This window comes from Euprymna scolopes, chromosome 9 (genome assembly GCF_053919585.1).
Source record: "Euprymna scolopes isolate OS-2025 chromosome 9, ASM5391958v1, whole genome shotgun sequence".
Taxonomy (NCBI): domain Eukaryota; kingdom Metazoa; phylum Mollusca; class Cephalopoda; order Sepiida; family Sepiolidae; genus Euprymna; species Euprymna scolopes.
Genome location: NC_136490.1, coordinates 141,083,400 through 141,108,105, shown reverse-complemented (window position 1 = coordinate 141,108,105; position 24,706 = coordinate 141,083,400). Strand labels below are relative to the sequence as shown.

Sequence of the window (24,706 nt, the reverse complement as noted above, 5' to 3'; positions counted from 1 at the left end):
AGATAATCATAAAACTATTCCATTTTACAATGATAGAAAATTTTTGTATCAGTACTAGCAGGTCACCCGGTTGCAAAATACACTTAAATGCAGATTTTGTATTTATTATTATATTATGTTGGACCTGATATTATTGTAATGATTTAAAAGGTTTAAAAAAAGACTTGTGCGCCACTACCGAGAATCAAAACCAAAATGTTTAGCTTACAATTTACTTTTTCCTTTTGACATTACTGCTGAGCTATGAAGAAATGTTTGCTGTAAGGCTAAAAATTAAAACATGAACCAACAGCTATTACGTTACGCATGCATATTTGTAATGCCGCTGTTCAACCTTCACCTGGCAAATTCCATTTCTTTAATTTTCACACTTTTGCACCGATTTTCCTCGGCTGAAAACCAAATAAAGTTTTGTATAGGTTCGAATACCTTATAAATTAACTTTCATTTCTGTAGCCCAAAAATTGACAGAGGAGTTCGGTAGGCAAAATTTTTTAAACACACACAAATACATAAATATATGTAGAAAGAAGTTTGTGTTTACTATAACTTTTTTATACAAATATTATGCAAGTATAAATCATGTAGAATATTTGCATGAATATAACTAAACATAATTGTTAACTAAAGATGATTATCCTATAAGAAAACTGAAAAAACTAATGGGTAATTAATTAAAATGAATGTTTAGAAGAATATGCAAATTAACTAGATCTTTTCCAGATGAATGCAATTCCACAATTCATATATAACAAAGTTGTATTTTCTTTTTAAATAAATAAATAGAAAAGAAGGTTTTTAATATGAATATCAATATACACAAAAAAAAAAAAAAAAAATTCATAGGAGTATAGATAAGTAGTTGACCATAGACAAGGACAACCTGATCGCTTTTTCATTAGCTATTAAACCAAGGTGTAGGGAAGAGTACCATTCCTTTCCTAGGATTACGCCACTTATCTTTCATCCTTTACCTAATTATGTTGAATGTTTAGTAAGAGGATAAAAAGTACCATTTTTCAAATCTTTGATAGGACTCAACCAAGGATTGGTCTCTCAGCCCATTTGAAAACACTCTTACCATAATGGCAAACTGAACCAGTGGAGTAGTATAAAAAGAAGCAATTCACTACTTCTAGTAAGGGAAGTTCTAAACAGAGAAGTAATGGGAGATATATGGACTCACCAAAGCATCAGCAATTGCGGCTTCTGAATCTGAACCCGGACGTAGCACCCGTTGGGAGATCACACCTGTTGCTGTTGAACAAAAAAGAAAATATTTGATGAATAACATAGAAACCATACAAAAAATATTTTTTTTTTTATATATATTGATAGATAGAGCATTAATTGATTAGGACAGAAGTTAGCTCATCGCGGTTAGTAAATAAAACTGAATCAGGGTACACTTGGTTATTTATGAGGACATTATATAAGTGTTTATTGGAATTAAATTACGAGATGACTACTGTATCTTTGAGAGAAGCATTCTTCTGGCAACACGCTCCACAAACTGGAAATTCTTGAAAAGAAACTCTTTTCATGAAAATTTCATTTGATGTTAGGCACACATGAACAAATGAAAATTCTTTGTGATTATGGTAGGAAGATAGGCTCTTAAAAAAAATGATAACACAATATATATATATATATATACATTATATATATATATATTTCAGAGGAAACATAATTTAATTTAAATACCAAAAAACAAGAAATGGGCAGGTGAAATTATTAAAATTTCCTTAAGGCCTTATCGTCTAACCCTCTAAGAGGAAACGTCAGAATGATAAATTAAAAACTAAGAAACGAATGAGGGAAGAAGGGAATTTGGTTTCAGTTGGAAGAACAGTGAAAAAAAAAAAAAAAAAAAAAAGTAAAATTACTACATTTAATAGTGTTAAATTACCATGGTTGGGTCCTGTTGGCCTTCATATTGTTAAAAGGATTTCTTCTGCTACTCAACGCTGTTTTCCAGCTATTATGCTTAGAGTAGTTTACACAACTCGAACCTTTTTCTCTTCTTTTCGTAAAGATGTTTTGCCAACCATTCAAAAGAATTCTGTTGTTTATAAATTTGTTTGTCAGTATGGAGCTGACTATGTTGGTAAAACATCCCAAAGATTAGAAATGAGAATATCCCAACATATCCCTCGGGATATTCGACTACACCAGGTTTCGAGAACATCCGGACACTCCCACGCTCATGAGTCCGCCATTGGTAATCACCTGTTGAGTATAAATAGGTGTTCCGATCAATATTCCGATGGGTGATTTTCTGTTTTATACAGTGCGAGGTCGAACTATCATCTCAATATCATTGAGGCGTTAGTTATTAACAACTCTCGACCTAGCCTGTGTAGACAAAAGATTTTGAAACATCAGTTGGAGATATTCATTGATTTAAAACCACCTGAACAGTGAGATATTTTTTTTTTTTTTTCACTGTTCTTCCAACTGAAACCAAATTCCCTTCTTCCCTCATTCGTTTCTTAGTTTTTAATTTATCATTCTGACGTTTCCTCTTAGAGGGTCAGACGATAAGGCCTTAAGGAAATTTTAATAATTTCACCTGCCCATTTCTTGTTTTTTGGTATTTAAATTAAATTATGTTTCCTCTGAAATTTCTCCTTCCATTTTGCTGTACCAAAAATTTACTTATATATATATATATATATATATATATATATATATATATATATAGAGAGAGAGAGAGAGAGAGAGGCAGCATATTTTTATTCAAACAAATGTTATTATATAGCATGGAGGGTCTTTTTAATTATTCTTTTTAAAAAATTTTTGTCTACTTTTCTTGTTTTTCTGTTAAATTGTTGTAGGTAGGATCTGCAGGTGTCTTTTGTTCCAATTTTTGTTTTACAAGTATTTTAGACTGAATTCTTCCAATCATCATTAGGCGTTTATTTTTTGTTTGCTGAGTTTAAACCACGCGGCAATTTATTATTTTTTTAAGCATTGGGTAACAAATGCCATATACAGGAACGTGGTCATGTGTTAGAGATGTGGCTAAATAAACGTACAGTATTTAAACAGGTTAATTGTGAAATTTACAAAACAGGTACATCTAAAAATTACAATATAGAAATGTTTTTTTTATATAGTCAATTACAAACCTAGACACTGAAATATTGTGATTATATTCATAATGTATGTTATATATATATATATATATTAGTCTGGTTATGATACAAACATTACTGGTTAAATATGTGTATACATGTTTCAGTGGAGACCAAGAAAGGAGGACTATATACTAGCTCTGTCCACCATTGAGCACTCTTTAATAATCATGCAGGTTTCATTCGATTTACATCTAAGAAACCAATCTGTACAACCATTATATATATAACAAACTTTATCTTTGAAGACTGAATCAAATGCGATTCCTCACAACTTGTTAATTGCTACATATTCTACATGATTCACTAGTTTGATTTCTGGTATAGGCTACATAGCAATTATTTTATTTTTACATTCATAAGTGCACTTGATTTTTATACGTTTATTATTGAACCCTATAACAAATATAGATATTTTTAATAGCAATGTTATGGAGCTGATACAACTAATGAATTGCACCCCCCCCCCTTTTCCTTCCTGTACTGTATCTGCCATGAAAGGGAAGCAGCCATCTTGAACAAGCAATTATAGACAGACCTTTGAAACAACAAAGTCAAATTATATACAAGATTTGTTTTTTGATGATGCATCTGATTTTTTTTTTTTTACCATATAGTCACCATTTAGCAAAGTCCAGAAGCCACTCAATTTTGGGCTCCATATTATCAGGTATTTTTTCATTTATTCTGTTGCTTAATTCAAGTCAGTTTCTGTTTTAAACTTACCCCTCCCCATTGCGATAACTGGAGTTTATTAAATGCAGTGTTCATTTAAAGATGGTGTTCAAATGCTGGTCAACTTTTAGCTTTCACATTCAATCCGTTCTCCATTTATAAAGTGACAAGGATGAACAGACACCCTCCCCATATTTTAAAATGGCCTTGTGCCTAATTTATTTTGACTATTATTCCTTCTGAAATAAATAAATTTTTAAAATGGAATTTTATGAAAAGAGTTGCTTTTCAAGAACTTCTAATCTGTAGAACATGTTGCCATAAGATTGCTTCCATCGGAGATACAACAGTCATCTTCTAACCCTATATCAATTAACACTTGTTATATAATGTCCTCACAAATAACCAAATTTTGTTCATAATCATCATTCACCTGTCAATCTAGCCATCTCATTAACTATTATCCTTGAAGTTTTTAGCCTTGATAAGTGGTATAATATTAGTAATTAAAAAAAAAGGCTAATTCGCATAGTAAGATTATGGTAATAACCCTAATAAAAACCTGAGTTCATTTTTAGTATTAAATCACTAACACCAGATTTTTATATTTTAAATGACATATGGATGAATGAAAATATACAAAAACAAAAATATTTAAGGTGATAGTTGATAAAAATAATCAACAAAAAAATTTCTCAAGTTTATAAAAAGAAAATTAAAATATCTTTAATCAGATTTTAAATTGGAGAAAAAAATTAACTAATCTTTGTTACAAGAAAAGAAAATTCTTGAGACCAATAACACTGAATAAAGACTGCATGTTTTTATTAAAGAAAAGAAAATAGAAAAGTATCTTTGTAAAGAATAAAGCTTTTATGCAATTTTTTTTTTTTAAATAACTTTTGTTCAGCATGAATAATTAAAGAAAAAAAAATGAACTTACGCTTTTGCAATGTCGAAATTCTACTTCCACTTAATCGTCTTTCCCGACCTAGGGAATAAAAGTATATGAAGAAGATATACATTTTTATTTATAGGAAAAAGTTGAGACAAAGTGATGGCAGTGAACGTTAATATAAATAAGAATCAAGAAAATTCACAAAACTTTCATAGAGACAAAGGTAGAAATAGGAAGATGAATGCCTTTTAATAAAATACGGACATATTTTAAAAGTCTGTTCTAAATATTTCTATTAAATTCAAACCATGAAAACATTTAAGATTCATTAAAATGATAAAAATGAAATTACCTATGCACTTGTTATACATCTCAAACTGTCTTTAAGTATTTAAATGCATTCTTGTGTTCTAGAAAAACTAAATGTTGAAAAATATTTTATTTAAAAAAAAAAAAAAAAAAAAAAAAAACGCTGAACCCATTAACAATTTTTAATAAAACAGAAAAGTAATTTCTCATTTCTAGTAATTGAAATGTTTTTCATAAATACTGAAGTAATTTATGATTTTAAGTAAATATTTTCCAAGAAATCCAAAAGCAATTTATTATTCCCCACGAAATATGTAAAAAAAGAAATTACTGGAGCAAATTATGATTTTCAGTAAGTAAAACAATTTAATAAGTTAAAACATACCGTAAGTAGACCTACTAGGACTAGTTTCTCTACTAGTGCCTTGGCTGCGTGGTATTGCAGATCGTCGAGTCTTTGGTGTGCTGAGAGCATGGTGAGGTGTGTGGGTGGTACCATGATGAAGATAGCCCACCCGTGAGGACGGAGACCCAGAGCGACTGCTCGCTATAATAGTGAAAATTTAGAAGTATTCATGAAATACATCCAAATACAATCAAACTTTCTTTACAATCATGAATATATCAAACAATAGTTCAGATTAAAATTTCATACAGTCAATTTCCAAAGTCGAGAATACTAAATAAAAAAAAAAATAAATGAAATTACCAATTATAAAAAAAAAAAAAAAAAATTCCATCAATGAAAAATGATAAAAACAGTAGATAAAGCTTTATGTAATAAAGACAATTTAATGAAATTACAACATAATTTACAGAATGTATACATTTATAATAATAATAAACACACAACACATGTTCACAGATATGTACACACACAAAGTATATTTTCTCTCTAAGAAAAATCATAGTACCTTGCAATTGGGGAGGGGTGGAGGGCTAAATTGTGAAAATAAAATAATTCCATTGTTTAAATTTTTTTTTTTCTTTAAAGACTTATTCTCAGAAAAATGTGTTGCAATATTTTTGGCATGACCGCTAAGATTTGGGTGATTCTATTTATAAACATGCATGAATGAACCAATCAGATGCCAGAATTGCTTTTTTAAAATATGCTGAATCTCTTTGAATTCTTTGGTGATAACTTTCCATCTTGACATGAGAAGCCCACTACATAGATTCTGAGTAGATTAATTTTTTACCCGAGAAAAGCTTTTCTGACTGAATTTATGTTGCATTTTTTTTTTTGCTTGGGACAAATACATTTGTCTATTACAAGAATAGCTTTGCACTCAAAGAAAATGTGTTAACTTTTATTTGAATTTGTGACAGTATTCATCCTCAGGTTAATTGAGTCAGTTCATAAATTCACCACATACCAAATGAAAGCTGAACAAATACGGCAATCCATTACCAATATTGAATTGAGTGGCTGTTAATTTATTTCATGGTTATAAGTCGATGAATAGATCCTGCTTCCTCATCCAGAGTTGGACACTATGCCATTTTTTCCAACCCCAAAGCAGAACTGAATCTCTTCCTGGATTTGCCTTGTTGATATCAGAGAACAAGAATCAATCCAACAAAAAAGCCTGGCAATAAAGACTAACTTAAGGGAAGAAATTCAGCATCACATATGGACAACAACATTTGAGATAAACTACTGCCAGCAAACTAAGAGGATGTGATATACAGAGAAGTATGATCGAAAACGTCCAGTCTGCATTAACTTATGTAAATGATTGTTTTTTTTTTTTTTAAACTGGGAGTTCATCATATACCAAGACTTAAGGGTCACTCAGGTCAAGTAGACCTAAGAAAGAAACTTCACTCATGGAGTTTTTGTTTAGTTATAGACACTAATAAAGAGTAAGGCAAATTATTAACAGTTGCAGCTAGACAAGTATGTGATGCAAATGTTTTGCAGGGGGAAAACCATTGATTGAAGCTCAGTCAAACACCTGCCATAAAAATCTGCAATTAATTATAAATATTCTAAATTTATTATTATCACCCATGTCTCTCTAATTTTGTTGCTTGGAACTACCATTCTTTTTTCTTTCCTAGGAGACTGATAGGAGTAGGAGACAGTCCAGAACTACACATGTTATTTTAGAGTTTTCATTCTTCTAGATTAGTTGCCTATTCTACCTTACTAAATCCATTGCCGGGGGGGGGGGGGGCAGCAATTGCTCCACACAGAACATACAAAGTGTCATACAAATTCAAATCTGATAGAACATTTAATTAACAATCAAAAGCCATAAGATCCATTCTTCCATAAAACTGTATCATTTTTTTTTGTCAATTTTAAAAAGTATTTATACAATCAGATTTCAAATGAACACATATACTTACTTACTTAAGTTGGGCATTTTACAACTAATGAAAAGAATAATTAAACCATGGAATCATAATCAAAAATATACAGATTAGATATATAGCCATAGAGAAATGTTCATCTATTGAATGACAACAGATCATAAGATTTGGTGAAATAAATATACACAATCTGGAATGGATTTATGAATAAAAGTAACTTATTAGGTTTCACAACTTTTGAAATGAGAATTAATGATTTAGATTATTCGGACGACTGTTCTTATCTTCAGTGTTATTCTCACAACATATCGGTTGTATAAGCGCCAACCATCTTCATCTGCGTCTTATCAAACTTTTGGAACGCCAAAATCTGTACAGAACATCAAGTGGAACCCTCTTAAATAATGACTTGTGGTGCAACGGATAAAGTGCTAAGTAGTGGTCTTTTGGATGCTGAAGATTCAATCTTCATGACAAATCATACGATAAATATAATTATGGGTTACTACCTGGTCAATGCTGATAGAACGAGAAGCATTTGCTTCCATTGATTTTAAATAAATGGTTAATTTGAAATTCCATGCAGATTCTAGAGTTCAATAGGAAGAACCATAAGAAGTTTAGATCGATGAAAACGTTGTGAGAATAACATCCAACATAAGAACAGTATTTAAACTAATCAAAACAGATAAGTAATTTAAAAACTAATGATTTTCAACATAAATGAGCAGTTTATATTGAGGTGAAGAAGACAATTTCAATTTGAGAGAAAATAAAAACAGTTTATCAAAATCTATATAAAGATTTCTTATGCTTCTGAATTTTTTTAGATGAGGATTGATTATTTGTATTTTTTGGATTCTTCGGATTACTGTTCTCATCTTGAGTGTTATTTGCACAATGTAACCTCCAACCTTCCTCAGGTGTATCTTTTCAAACTAGGGAATCAGCCCAGAATTTCAAACGGAGTCTCTTATTAAATCCACAAGGATAGCATGCTCTCATTCTGTCAGTCATGACTGGCTAGAAGTCTTAAGTAATTCACAATTGTATTTTCAGTCGCTTGCACTGAGGATTGAACTTTGAACCTGCACACATCTAGTACATCACAAAATTCAGTGCAGAGTCTGTTCTGAAGAAGGTTGGAGGTCACATCGATCAAAACATAAAAACACTCAAAATGAGAAGCATAGTTCGAATAATCCAAATAATACTGAAGTTGAATCACATCTGCTTGATTATAGTTTTTAATCTTTATTAAAAAAAAAAAAAATTTTTTTAAAGAATTTTAAATGCACAAATGCTGCATTAGACAAGCTGGAATTGTAGTTTGTCAATTGTATGCAGACACTATATTTGATAGCAGATTAAAAATCCTTGTCATTGAATTGAGAGTCATGGCATTGCAGTGGAGATAATATTGGTTGTCGGTAGCATCTAGAAACATATCACTGTATTTCTGACCACATAAGACACTTCTTTTTTTAAATAATAAAAGAGTTGTTTTCTTTTTTTTTTTAAGTTGTAAGAAGTAGAACACACTACATCATTGTTTCCCTGTGGGCTACAACATGGTCATTTTCAAATCCAATCTTAACCAATACTTAACAAACCATCCTCATCATGTCATTAAATTTTATTCATCGGATTTATCGTTTTCAACTTTTTTTTTTTTTTTCATAATTAAATTGACAATCTATCCATTTTATCAATTTTTAGCCTTGATGATGACCAATTTTTAAAAAAAACATAGAAGTTACAGTTTGGTTAAACTTGTATGAATAATACATCAGGACATCCTTTTTAACAAATGACTTGTGGCACTTTCAGCATTTTATATGGTAAAAAAACAATGGTTAATCAGGTACATCAATTTTGCATATCAGAACAGTGATCTTGAAAGGATTTCAAATAGGATCTGCCACCAAATAGAGTAATCTACACCAAAATATGAAATAGAAATAAATTAAGTAAGTTGCATCGTTTTATAAATCCTAATATCCAAATTTTTTTTTTTCTTTGTATAAAATTTTTTTTTATTGCTGCATTCGAATATGTATTCATTTTTAGATTTGTTTATAAGATTTCCCCTTTAATCTTTTCAATGTAGAAAAAAACTTTTCATATAGTAAGATTATCAGAGTTGTAATATGGCACACACAATTATAACTTTCAATTCTATTGTTTATTGTTCAGTAGAATTTTTTTAATTAAAAGTCAAAGGAAAGGAGACTGCATCAAAAGAAAAAAAAAAAAGAAAAAGAAATCAGTAACATTAAAAAAAAAAATGTTGACCTCCTTTCAGTCTTGAGATAATGGATAGTCACTGTAAGGGTGCCTAGATGGAGAGTTAATGAAGTCAAGGTTGCTCAATTCCAACCACATCTCTCCTGAACTGGCACTGTTGGAACCCAATGGCACAAAGATGTCCACAATAACTGGAAACAATACCAGGATAAGCAGAGAAAGACTGGTGTTAAAAGTTTTCCTTATAAATTTATTGCACAACCAAGACTTGAGTTTAAACCTTCAACAGTATAATAAAAATAGTTATACACCACTTACAACTATCCGATAGAAGTTTAGATTGAAATGTTTAAAATTTCAAAGTTCATAAAAAAAAATATTGTATTTGTTTTAATCCAGTCTTGAAATTCTGAATCAAGGATAATCAAATGAGGGAAAGGGGATATATGAAAATGGAAGAACTCAAAATCAAAATTCATAGATGAAAATGATCAATAGCAAAATTGGCACAAATCATGGCTCCTATCAAAGAAAGCCTTCCATGCAGTGACATTGACACGCAACCGACAAGCACACAAGGAGGAAGACTCAAACCTCTGCAGACACGCGCACACTTAAAAAAAAAGCAACAAGCTTTCGTTTCATTACACAGAGAATGAAAAATAAAAATCAACCAACACTGAATTTGCACTGAACACAACAAAAGCAAAATTGCAGCAAAGCCATTTTTTTTTTTTTTTTTTTTTTTTTTTTTAAATGTTAAAGTGTTTGGAAGTTTAAAAGAAAATAAATGTGAGTTCAATTTTACAATAAAGGTGCAGTTTTTCTTTGGTTTAGTTAAAAATAAATAATACTTTTGCCTATAAACTTTAATTCTAACCAGAAATGACCATGGCAGACATTTTTTTTTTTCATCTATAATAATGATAATAAAAAAATGACCGACCAGAAACAACTATCAATATTCAAAAGTGATATTGAATTGATGGATAAAAATTAATTTCAGGCTTGAATTAATGTCTAAAAGTCAAGTATTATAGTTTGTGTTATTAAACCAAAGAAAAATATAAACTTTCAAAGGTGCCCCTATTGTATAAATGAACAAAGATTTGTCATGTGTCATTTCCAAAACAAAGCAATATGAGAAGGGAAAAACGATGATCACTTCATACAAAACAAATAAAAACAAAACAAACAAAAATAGTAAAAGTTATACAAGTGGGATACAGGAAGTAATATAAAATATCACATGTTATTACGAAAGCATTTCTTTTTGTAATCAGATTAGAGACAGTAGAAATATCACAATCACTGAACAACTTGTTGTCAAGGTCATAAAAGTAGATACCTTTTCTCGATCTTTCTTTAACATCACAAGAAATTTCTAAAACATCTATTAATTTCTATTGAAACAGAAACTTAACATAACACTAAACATGAGAATCCAAGTTGTATATTTCTGAATTTTAAACACATAGGCCAACCACTTAGTGCAAAGGACAGACAACTGATGGACACTGACCGAGTGGTTGCTAATTGATATCAAGTGCCCACTCAGCCAACCAACAACATGGTATGATTCCCTGAGATAAGATCCGGAAAAAAAAAAAAAAAAACTGGATCAGGCTGGCCATTTCGTATGGGTTGTGTCAATCAGACATTAGTCAATGATGACAGTTCAAATAAATATTAAATTTATAATGAGTTTGTTAAAAAGAAAAAAAAATGGCCCAAAATTTAGAAAAGAAGTAATGAACAAAAAAATCTTATTTTTTTTTAATGATCAAGGCAGGTTAATTATATAAACTTTGTTATTTAATACCAAAACAATTCTGTCAACCAGGAACTATTTTGACATTAGGGGTTACCATAATAACCCTACGTCAACCTATACTTTTTGCATTTTACTAATCAGCTTTGATTTGTTTGCCCCTAAAATTTGGCTGTAGCATATGGGCACTTGTGAAAAATAAGGACTGGGCTATTGTCAGAATTTTCTGTACAGTTTACATAAAATGCTGAAAGGTACCAAAAACGCAAAGTCGATTAAATCGCAGCAGCCAATGTCATTTAAGAAAACATTTGCTCTCATTAGTTTATTATATATAAAAAGTAAAATTTCGTTTGCTATAAGTTGTTTATGAATCAAAAAAAAAAACATTTATTTATGAAACTTACCTTATGAGTGTTTTTCTTAATTTGAATTTGAAATTTCTTAAAAGTTTTGTAAAAGTTGTTCAGTAATTATTCATTGTATTTTCTTCGTAAAAAAAAAAAAAAAAAAAAAAAAAAAGTTTTCATTTTTTTCAATGAATTTTTCATTGGGAGAAAAAAAAATGGCCAGCATTTGTGAAAAAAATTAAGAAAATAATAATCACAAAACTTTCATCCCACATCTTTCAGCATTTTACGTAAATTACTTAGAAAATTTCAATGATAGCATGGTCCTTATTCTGCATAAGTACAAGCATATCTATGGTACAATCGTATGATATTTTATGTTTCTTGCCAAAACCAAATGAGTTCAAAAGGTTTTAGTACTGTGGTTGCCAGTATGTTTAAGGATAATATTTTACCAAAAGAGAAAACATCACAAAAATATGGACCAAAGATAACCTAGTGTTAAAAAACGAAATGTACATTGTGACATAGGTGATTAGGCTAATAAAAATAATTCTATCTTAGTGACCACCTTGTAAAAAAAAACAAAAAAAAACGAAAAGGGTGGGTTGAATGCAACTGACTATTATTGCAGTTGAGTCTAGTCATCTTTTTTTTTTTGTTCTAAGAGATGTTTATGTACCTTGGTGCATGAGTTTATAATGCATTCGGCTTCAAAAAGTTCTTGACATTAAAAACAATGCATAAGTTGAAATCATTTTTTATTTAAATTTTTAAGATTAAAATTTAAGTGTTTTTATTCATATCTTAAATATGAGAAATTATAAAGAACTTATTTTAACTGTAGTATTTCCAATTTTAAGTTCATTTAAATTATTTAATGATTTAAATATATATAAGTTTCATTTCCTCAGGTCTGTATGTTTGTATTAATAAAATTTTTATTATCTATAAATAGCTATTTATTAATGAACACTATTATATAATTAAAGATTTTCCACATTCCACAAATATATATTTAGGCTTTTTGGCAAAACCAAAACTGTGATAGAAAGAATAAATCTCAAAACATATCTATAGTAGCCTCAGTTGACAATAACTATTAATTTCATGATTAATTGAACACTAGTTGTTATTTTATCCATAGTTGGATGGAAATTGTGAGCTCATATCTTTTCCAATGGTATTAATGTGGAAATGACCTCAATAGACAGATGTTTAACTCATCATGACCAATTCCAAAGTCATTAGTCCAATCATGCAGCCCCATATAATTTGGAGGTATTTTCAAAAAGATGTTTTTCTTGATGAATTTATTACTAGCATTTCAACGCAGGTGTTTGGAAGTGTACGTTGTGAAAAAAAAAAAAAAAAAGCAGTCAATTTTTTTAACTTTGACCCCTATTATGACCCCTTAACATTTGTTTTGGGCTCAAATCAAATTATTAAGTTAGATCCATGTCCAAGGAACCTATATCTAAAATTTCAAGTATTTATACTCAAAATTGGCAGAGGAGTTTGGTAGAGATCTCAAAAATCGTAGAACTTTAACCCATTAACAGCCAAATTTCTGGCCGAAAACGGATTAAAGATTTCTCTAAATCTCAGTACCATGTATATCAAATTTCGAGTCTGTAAACTGAAAAATTCACAGAGTTACCGCATTGGAAAATGTACACCGACATCCACGTTCACTTTTATATATATAATAGATGACTATGATTTACAGTGAATATGGAAAAATTGTATCTTCTAACATTTTTCCCCAGATATCCATAAAGATAGTGAAAGTAGATAGAAGTGAGAGAGTAAAACCTCTGCACTCCTCCTTTTATAACTAATCAAAAATGAACTATCTCAGGACTAAATATTAAAAAAAAAATTTTTACAAAAGAGACCAATATTTGCATCATGTAACTGATAAAACAGGTTTTATTGCCTAGCTAATAGTAAATAGGTATTTCTAACAAAAATACAGTAAAAACTGTTCTCACTTTTTATATATATAATTAGTAAGTTTAAAATTATATTTATATTAATCCAAGTAAGGTTTGTATCCACACAGTAAAATGTGGAAAATCTTTAATTATATAACAGTGTTCATAAATAAAGAGCCATTTATAGATAATAAAAATTTTATTAATACAAACATACAGATCCGAGGAAATGAAGAAACTTATATATATTAAAATCATTAAATAATTTAAATGAACTTCAAATTGGAAATACTACAGTTAAAATAAGTTCTTTATAATTTCACATATTTAAGATATGAGAAATATAATTATCAACCTTTCAAAATATGATAGAACATGAAAAGCATATATATATTGTTATATGAGGAATTTGTTCATTTACAGTTACTTTCTAAGAGAAAGAAAGAGCAGTCAGCAAGTATCAGGTTTAACATATGTCATAATGTCAGCAGCACTGATCAGGTTTAACATACACCATAATGTCAGTACAGATAAGGATAAATTATGTTTTGATAATATGTTGTGTATATAGACAAATATAGTTGATACTGAGATTTTCCGGAGGTAATACTTAAATGAAGGAAAAAAATATATATTTAAGATATAAAATGACTAAAAACCAAAGAAAAAAAAACCCACACTGCAACTTTGCCCTAGCATTTATAACAATGAGCACTATTTACTAAAAAATGATTGCATGTACAACATTTGCTCATGAGAATCTTACTTACGTTGGGATTGGGATACCCCTATCCTTGACCGTGTGCGCCCTCGTTCAGGAGATGCCAGACCTGATATGGAGCTGCTAGCATTATTGGTTGACTTGTGGCGGGCTGGAAATAAAACTTACTAGTCTACACCAAGAGCAGGGTACACACACGTGGTGGTTGTAGTAGAGAGAAAGAGAGCAGCATTTGGAGAGAAGGTGACAGATGGATAGGTAGAAAAATAGGTATTGGCAGTGATCAGGAGTTCACAACCACAATAGCAACATAAGAACCCCATGCCACATAATTATATATATATATATATATATATATAAAGACAGATAGGGAAAACAATTAAACACAGAAAGAAATAAAAATGAAACAGGTGTTTAACTATTTTCCTTATGTCTCTAATACATCCTGTCTCCATGAGATGATGCATTTTATTCTCATATATATATATATATATATATATATATATACACACACACACACACACGTTTCATTAAACAATAGTGACAATTCCTGTTTGTTTCTTTTCTGATCCATCCTTTCAAGTTGGTGGACCAATGATCTAATATTCTGCTCAAGCATAAACGAAAAGAAATTCACCCTATTTATTAATGTTTTCAACTCTCCTTAATCTTCATCAAACATATGACTTATAAAATTAAAATGGGTGAACTTATTGACAAAATCGATTAAAACTGTTTCAAAACCATTTTAGTATACCCTTTCTCAAAACTCTCCATGAACTTAAAAGGATGGATAAAAAAACAAACAAACAAGAAATGTCACTGTTGTTTAAGCAAACATGTATCAAAGAAAAAATGCTGCCCACAAAGGAGTTTTCTTTTAAATATATATGCATAGAAAAAAAAGTTTTAAATTAAGGAAAGACAGATAAAGTTAAATATATAGCAAGAACAGATTTTATTGAGAGGTTGGTAGACAAGTTTTAAGCGCTTGTACAGACGACAGCTTCAACAAGCATTGGATATTGCTTATTAGTAAGATTCAAGCAATACTGAACTCCCAAGATAATATTTCAAGTTTTTTTTTTCTTTTTTACTTTGCATTTGAAAAATCAAGTAAAAAACTGAAAACAATACTTAAACTTAAATATTAAGCAAAAAAGACCCATTAATGATTAATTTACAATTAGTGGCTATTCAGAAAGTGTCTATATAAATTTAGTGATGCTTTTAAACTAATGCATTTCAGGTAAAAACATTATGTACTTACATGTCATGTCAAAATTAATATAAATTACAAAAAAATGATCCAATAGAGGTGTTTTCCACAATTATATTCTAACATTCTGAGTTTAAAAATGGTGGATAGTAATTATTTAGTCAAAAATGATTAATTGCAGTTACCTCCCCTGAATCGCACAAACTCTTCAACATTAAAACGTACAAGAAAACTATAAATCAATAAATTCAAATTTTATTTTTTACTTGCAATTATTTCTCTACTGGATCATTTTTCGTAATTTTCCAAATTTATACTAATTCTGATGTGACTTAAGTACATAATGTTTTCACATGAAATGTGTTGGTTTAAAACATCACAAATCTGCACCAACACCATTTTTTTTTTCCTCTGGTCTCCATGAAGCTAGTAAAGTAGATGGAAGTGATTTCATAAAATAGATTTTTTTTTTACAAAAAGAATGCAGACCAATATTTCCCTTATGTGTCTGACAAAGCAAGTTTTATGTAACTTATAAAAAAAAAAAAAGAAAGAAAAAAAAGTCTATTGATCACATACAGATACGAAAGAAAAGTTTTCCTTACTTTCTATATAAAATATTAGTAAGTTCAAAATTACTAGTAGACAATTTGTTTTGTTTTTGTAATACAGACGGACCTACAATCCTTGAAGAAAAAAAAAAAAGCAGCAGCTGCCACAAAATGTACATGTTTTAGTACACAAGAAGCATCATGTAATTGAAATAAACCACAAAATAGAATCACAGGAAACATATTTTAGATTTAAAATTATTTAAAAAAAAAAAATGGGGGGGGGGGAGGTAAAAAAAAATTCAAGATTGATAAAGGAAAATAAGTAGGCAGATCACTCAGGCAGCATATCCTTTAAAGGTAGGTGCAACGGCACAGATACCAACAATATTAATGTTAGTAAGATGGTAGGTCTACATGTCAAGGGAATAGCCATGTCAAGTTTGAGCCAATCTTTTTTTTTCATGCCCCCAAAATGTCCATTCATACAGATGATATATGGTTGATATATAAATACAGCAAAGATGAACAAATGATTCAAGGTGGTGGGGTGGGCTGGATGAACAACTGTATGAATAAAATGCAATGTCTTGCTATGATGCATGCATGCAAGCGAGTAACTCCTCCAAGCTCCACGAGTGTCGATCTCAGAAGTTTTGGCTTGGCAACAAATTGGCCTGATTACAAATTACACCTGAAACTTACTGGGATGGTCACACACATGGAGAGCAATCTTCAGGGCAAAAGTTTTGCTATGCACGTAAAGTTTAGATTTAGATGGGGTTTGGGTTTGAGAGTATTATGATAATGTCCATCTTGTTATTAATTATTTTTTAATATGCTAGCAGAATTCACCCTAGTCAATGCAATATTTGTAGTATATTTGTATATAAAGAATGTATTTCATATGTTATGGTACATCAGCTCTTGATTGGTTATTTTATTTCGGCAATTTCTTTTTTTTTAAATACTTCAAGTTTTTTTTTTTTAACTATTAATTCAGTGTTTGTTTTTAATTAGTTTTTCATAGTGTAATGTGTATGCTATCGAATACAGTTTTATGTCATACTCAGAGCAAATTATATTTAATCAATATATTTGGCTCCAACAGGTCAACATGAGCGTCTCAATAATGGCAACTATGGAGATGACTCTACACTCTCCAAAGCTGCTAAATGTATGTGCCATTCCTTGTCCTAGTTTAATTCTATATCCAGTGCTTTTCTTACACACATTGATAAATTATTTCAGCACATAAATCATCTATTCCTAATTAAAAATTAAAAAAGAAAAAACAAGACACCAAATAATCATCTAACATATTATCAGATTTTCAAAGTCAGATCCTAGTAACATTTAAGCTGACAATGCTTTGCTTCTAATGGGACAATCTTCATTTATTATTGCTGTATGGGTGTTATTGAAAACCGAATAATGTACTTTGCTACAAATATATTTTTAAAATAACTTAGTTTGGCCCAAACAACTAATACAAAACATTTGAAAAAAATAATCACTACAAAATAAAAATCTGCAAGAGGGATCACTTATTTTAAACTGAAGAATATAATGGGAGTTTTTTTTTTTTTTTTTTTTAACATAAGTTTAAAAATGTGCAAACAAATTAAGATTATTACACTGTATCCCAGACAACACTAAGTAGGTACAGCTAGTTTTATGTACAACCCCCCCACACACACACAAATATGTTGTTTGTGGAAATTGAATCTGAAGTCAAAGCAGTCTGTTATAAGTATTACATTTTTATCATATATATATATATATATATATATATATATATATATATATATATATATATATATATTCCACCTTTTTAGTATTTCAAATTGACTTATAAATTTACATTTGATGTACTTATTTTTCTGTTGTCAAAAGACAGTTGTAGTTTTAATATATGTTTCATTCTTAAAAAGCTTATAACTTATACAAATTACTTTTAGTCAGATTCAGAAGCTTTATTTTCACAATATTTATTCATAAATTCAAGCTGCGTTGTTATAAAGTCAATCAAGCAAGTTTCATTTTTGGAGACATTTTAAAATTACCCCCATTCTTTTAGGCAGATGTCATGACCGAATGTTTAGTGAAATTCTCAATTTTGAGAAAACATTTTTATCAATACAAATACTGTAAAAAAAAAAAAAAAAAAAAAAAAAAAGATTTAGAACTGCGAGAGGTGGGACCTACTTTACATTGATACAAATCTTGAATTCAATCTTGAAGATGGGATTTATTCTGGATTTGAAAATAATGTTGATAATAAGCATAATGCTAAAAAAAAAAAAAAAGGTTGTACAAGTCTTCTAGCAGTTAAAAATGGTTTAAAGAAATCTGAGAAAGCATAAATAACACTCAGTGGAAGAGTCCATCCAGATGAAAAACAGAATTTGGTTTCAAAATTACAGTATCAAAATCTCAGTTTTGGAAACCAAATGTTAAAAATAAAATAAATGATTTAAAAAGTAAAAGAAATAATCTGAAAACCTCAGTCAATATATAAAAATCTTACTGATTTGAATTATTTTACTGTGGCAAAAAAACGAAATGAAAAAATGAATGAGTTACATTTGATATGAGTATTTAGAAATAATTGAATTGATTAGTTTTTTTCCTGCATTGCAGCTTATTATGAAAGAACATTTTCTATAAAATAAAAACATAAAAAAAGACATCTTTGGAATTAAATTATGATCCTAAAAAACCTATGTGTTTAATCAAACTAATTAATTAACTTTCAGACCTTAATTGACTGATCAACTTAAAATACAGACTCATTCAAAACTCAAATACTAGATTTGCTAACACTTCATCTGATGCTGCAAAGATAACATTGCTAAATAAGTCTAAAGACATATTTGCATTTCTCTTAATTTAAAAAATGCTGATTATTGACAAGAATTTGGACAATAAGAATTAGATTTTGTGTGAACAAATAACTTTGAATCTGAACAAGAAAAAGTCACCACCTTATGCTGCTATACATTAATTATTACAAAAACTCTAATCACAAACTTCCATTAGAAAAAAAAGTTCAGCAGTATTAATTATAATTATCGAAAATAAATCCATGGCATGAAGAGAAGAAAGCTCAAACAATTGTATTGAAATATTTATCCAATTGATGTTAGAAAATTTTTTTAAGCAAAATTGATTTTTTAATTTAATCCTATGGCATACTATGCTGAAGGCCAACTCATGGCCAGAATTGGAAGCCTATTTCAACATGACTGAAATTAAGATACACCAAAATATCAAATTTTACTAAGTTTTAGATGATATTCTTAAATTACTTTTTGATTAATTTATGTAGCATAAAAATATTACATTTTCTTCAATTTTATATTTTTTAATAGCAAACTAAACAAAAATCTGATCATTTTCTTTGAGAAAAAAAAAAGAAAAAATTACTCATAAAATAATTAAATTTTATCAAAAAATAATATTTTTTGTTTTTAATGGTAAACCAAAAAAATTATTTAATACATTTAATAGGAAATTAAACTAACAAAATAAAAATTAAAATAACAAAATATTATAACACCAATAAAATAACCCCAAAAAATATATATAATAAAAAAATATATAAAACTAGGTATATAAATAAAGAGAATTGAATTATCTACTTTTCCTATAAAAAGAATGAGAACTTGAGGTCAAAGGACTTAATAGTTCAATAAATAGTTTAATTCATATCTTTTTTAGTAAAACTTGTTTAATATTTGTTAGAGTGTTTCCTATTTTCTTTCAACTCTGATATTCAAGTTACTTCTATGTTTAAATTGTTTGTGTGAAGAAATGCTTGGAAGCTGTCAAACCTCAATAATAGAGAAAATAGAAGAGAAATGAAAGGAAGAAAAGCCATTGAAAAATAAAAGAAAAAAAAAGATATTTGCAACAATATTATCAATTAATCAAAAATTGATTATACAAATTACAATAATTTAATTTTTAAAATAAATTCTTTTAAATAATGTATAAAGCTAAAACAGATATGGCATTATTCGTAATCACTTGTTGTCCAGAATTCCTCCTACATTAAAAATCAAAGAAAAATCTGTATGATGTATGTACCCTTAACGAAACGAAAATATTATATTAAAAAAAAAAAAAAAAACATGTAAATTGATAAAGTAAATAAGAAAATCAAATTTTCAGTAACCAAAGGGCAGCTATCTTGTCCGTCATTTTGAAAACAATGTAAAAAAAATAAATAAATAAGAGGGGGCATAACTCAATAATTCAAGATTCTTGTTATAATACCTACAAATTCACATTAATTTCTTTAAAATGATTTTCTTGATAAAAATAAAACTATTTCATCAATGTAGGTTTTTTTTTTTTAATATATTTCTGTTTCATCATGTGTGCGTATATTCTACAAATTTTTCTTTTATTTTTGTTTTTTTCTTTCTTAAATATGAGAGGGATTCTGGACAAAAACCTAGTAATCTTTAAAAGCCACAAGAATACACTGAAACCTATTCAGTTTAGTTTATAGAGGTCTTCCAAATCAAGTAACTGAACAGAAGTTTTATTTTCTTTCATTGTTTATTTGAAAGATGTCATATCGTTAAATTCATAGAATTCAGCATACAACAGAGCATTATTATTGAACTCGTTATAAAAATGTTCAATTTATTTAAAAATTATGGTTGTTTATTTTTAATTATCTTATTTGTAATTGATTTTTGTCTCAAAATTTTGAAATGAAGACTGAGAATTTCTGTTTGAGTGTTTCAAATTTATTCTCATCTTATATTCACAACGTTTCGACTGATCTCACCTCCAACCTTCTTCAGATATCTCATTTCAAGCTTAGGAATCTTCAAGCAATTTCAGCAGGTGCATTAAAATTAGCTAACAATCAGTTCGAAGTGATAACTTTCTGGAGGTTGAAAGTTCAACCCTTGCTACATGTGATAAAAATAAATAAGAAAAATTAACACTTTTATCCAGTAATGGCCGAATGAAAGAGAACGATCTACCTCCGTGGATTAAATAATGGATTCAGTTTGAAATTCTGTCACAGTTTTATAGTTCAAAAAAAGATGTGCCATTAGATGGTCAATGGTTATATTAGTCAAAACGCTGTGAATATAACAACTAAGATGAGAAGAGTAAAAATGGTTATAGATATATAAAAACACTTTAATATGAAAAGATGAATAAATTATAAATCGAGCAATTTTTTAAAAAGTCATTTAAAGCAGCAATTCTGGTTTGCTGATGGTGGATGACTGCGTAGTTAGTTACATTTTTAAAATTTTTTTTTTTTTTTTTGTTTAACTAGTTATTGGTAGGTAGAAGGATGTTCTTACGTAGTGAGTGAGTGGCTCCAGGAGTAAGTCTAAGTGCTGTGGTTCGTGATATCGAAGAGGAGGAGTAGAGACGCTTGGAACCTGCCAGATCTACTTCACTACTAGAGCGCACTATCCCACCCAAGCTGCTACTTTTTTTTGCATCTGCAACAGGATCAAAACAACAAAAAAAAACAACATCCAAGCTGTACATACAATAGGCAGGAACAAAAATATACAAACTGCACAAAAAGGAGAGAGAAAAAAAAAAGATCTGGGCGACAACAATAACATGGTAGGAAGGGGAAAAAATAAAATGCAAAAAAAAAAAAAAAAAAAAGAAAAAAAAAACTAAAGCTTTCAGGAGAAGGGAAAATGTTGGGGGTTGGGGAAAGTATAGGTGGAAAGTCAGTAGAGCAATTTAGAGAGAGTGAGATAGATAGAATCTTACCTTCTGCGTCATCCCCTTCACAACCACCTTCTGATAGAAGGAGTACAAGTACCAAGATGTAAGCAAAATACAACAAGCCAGGCATGCAGAGTGGAAGGATCTTGGGGAGGGGGGGGGTCCGATGAAGGGCCAGGATACAAATGACAAAAATGTGATAGAGAAATGAGGGCAAGAGATGGTCAAGATTTAAATGCAATGGTCAATCTTCTTGCATTCAGGTTCATCCTATATTCAGTGGACATTCAAATGATTCAGAAGCAACTACATGAACAAAGGGTGGTATTCACATACAAATAAAAAACAATTTTTTTTTTTTTTAATTACACTTCCCCATCCACGTGTGTGTGTGTGTGTGTGTGTGTGTGTGTGTGTGTGTGTGTGTGTGTGTGTGTGTGTGTGTGTGTGTGTGTGAATGAGGAGAGTGCATTTATAGAAATAATTGTACTGTCAACCATTTATACTGATGATTCTGGATTATGTAGGTGATGTGTAGCATATGGTAATAGACTATAAAGAAACAAAAACAAAAAACCTTCTAAATTGTGAATGTATCAGACTATTTGTAAGGAGGACTATCCTTAGGTCACGGTTACTTTTTCTATTTAGTTTTTATATACATTCTTAGCACTGGTGAATGTTCCACCAATAAGAATGATATGCACATATGCAGAGAAATATATATAAAATATCAGTAAGTAGCCAAAACAATTGAATGCTTGTGTAGTTAATAAAAGCTGAACTTTTTTTTGAGATGAGCATAAAAATGAGTGCTTGTTTGCAGTGAAACAATATATTGTATATTAAATATATATACCTCCTCGTTTTGAATCTAAGATGTTCCAAGGATGTTAAACATCAATAAAAACAAATTGCACGCATTTCAATTTCCTATATTTCGGTTGAGAATTGTGTGCAACTTGGAAAGAATTAAAAAATTTATAAAAGAAATTTAAAAAGGCAATACAATGCAGGGGTGTAACAGGGAAAAAAGAAACTGAAGCAAATTAAGATATACTGTTAGAGTAAGCTATGCAGATTCACCTTTTTTAATACTATATATATTTCACATGTATTGTCTTCTTACTTGCATCAGCGTGATTAGATAGGGGATCCTTATTGTAATATTTTGGGAAATCTCCCTTCATCAGACGTGTTAGACTTTCAAACGCACATATTATGGCTAATATGAATATTGCATTGACATTCAAAACTGCTTAGCTTTTATCCAAATTTGCTAAGAGATTCAAGAACATAACTAGTTAGATATTTTAAATGCAACCTTAAACACAAAACCACATAGAAAGAAAACTAGATTAAAAACCCTTAATGACATATTTCCTTAGTTTTATACTCGTACAAGAAAAATCAACACAACGCGAGAAAAAAAATACATATTTAATATTATTAAAACAGTGTGCAATGATAATAAAAATTGATGTTAATTAAAAAAATAAATTGTATCAATATGAAACTTAGTAAAAGCTTGCCCTCAGTCTCAAAATTTTGTATAAAAAGGAAAATGGGGTTTGTTTTACTATACACATACAGTCGAAAAACTGTCAAAAACAAATATATAAAAATAAATGTTATCAAAGGAAAGATAAGTTACTTTTCTACCTAACTGGATAATTTTTTAGTGCTTTTATTTAATGTTAACGTGTTCATTCGGCTCGAAAAACAGTGTTTACTGATGTATTTGAAAAATGCAAATGGCAGCATGCTCGTTGTTGAACAAGGTAAGCTTGGGAAAACGAGTTTAAACAAAAAAAATTATACAAAATACTGTTAGAAACTCACTCAATATATGATACCGTGACATAAGCAGACATATATTTGGTGGGGTTCTAACAGTATTTTGTATAATTTGTTTGTTTGAACTCATTTTCCCAAACTTACCATGTTCAACAGCGAGTATGCCGCCATTTTTCTTTTTAAAATATATCGATACACACTGTATGATTTTCGAACCGATTACATGTTTTAAAGTGAGTAAAACCTCTAAAAACTTTTCTAGATAGGTAGAAGAGTAACTTATCTTGCCTTTGGTAACATTTAATTTTTTTTTTTTTTTTTTTTTTTACATGGGTGTCACCACTTATCAAGGCCCAGAAGCCACTCAAGGATAAGGGTTAATAGGTATACATTAGTCATTGTGATTTTAGCATAGTAAACAGTGGGAATTTTGTAACTTGGATTACTTAGGGGGAAGATTCAATTAGAACTTGTTCACATTGGACTTTGTCTTTTTTTTTCATAGGTATCACCACATTATCAAGGCAAAGAGGCCACTCGAGGATAAGGGTTAAAGAGTGTACAGTAGAAATTGGACAATATAATAATTAGTAATGAAAATTTGTTAAATTTGATAACTTATATGGAACGGCTCATCAAGAACTTATTTACGTTAGACTTGAAGACAACCATATTGTAGTCAGCCGGAAAGCAGGAAAACGGAAGACAATTCCACAGGCGTGCAGTTCTAATAAAAAAGCTTTGTTCATGGAATCTACGTTTAGGTTTAGGCACAGATAAAGAGTGGGGGGAATTATTGATAGTGTTTACAGCTAGACAAGTGTTTCTTGTGAAAGTTTGGCGAGGGGGGACCATAGATTGAAGCTCAGTCGAACACTTTCCATGAAAATAACGATACATCAGAGACAAACTCGCAACATCTCTTCTGTGAGATAGAGGTTGCAAGGAAGAGAAAAGGACATCTACGAGGCTACGAAGTCTATTTTGAACTCTATCAAGGCAGGACTAGTCCTTTCTAGCAGCTCCTGCCCAGATGTGGCAACAGTAT

At 29.6% G+C, this 24,706-nt stretch overlaps 1 protein-coding gene across 46 annotated transcripts in view; it reads right to left on the bottom strand.

Annotated features, from left to right (window-relative positions):
• LOC145284881 (CLIP-associating protein 1-B-like) overlaps positions 1 to 24,706 on the bottom strand; it is a 450,911-nt gene that overhangs the window by 113,478 nt on the left and 312,727 nt on the right. For 22 of the 46 annotated variants that reach the window (XM_080133909.1, XM_080133914.1, XM_080133920.1 and 19 more), the window contains 5 exons: positions 21,477 to 21,620; positions 14,417 to 14,518; positions 5,405 to 5,566; positions 4,756 to 4,803; positions 1,187 to 1,257 (listed from right to left, as the gene is read on the bottom strand). In XM_080133909.1, coding sequence (XP_079990035.1) covers positions 1,187 to 1,257; positions 4,756 to 4,803; positions 5,405 to 5,566; positions 14,417 to 14,518; positions 21,477 to 21,620 — 527 coding nt within the window. Of the gene's footprint in view, positions 1 to 1,186; positions 1,258 to 4,755; positions 4,804 to 5,404; positions 5,567 to 14,416; positions 14,519 to 21,476; positions 21,621 to 21,906; positions 21,937 to 24,706 lie in introns of all 46 variants that reach the window. The other 24 variants (XM_080133921.1, XM_080133949.1, XM_080133934.1 and 21 more) reach the window with 7 other exon arrangements.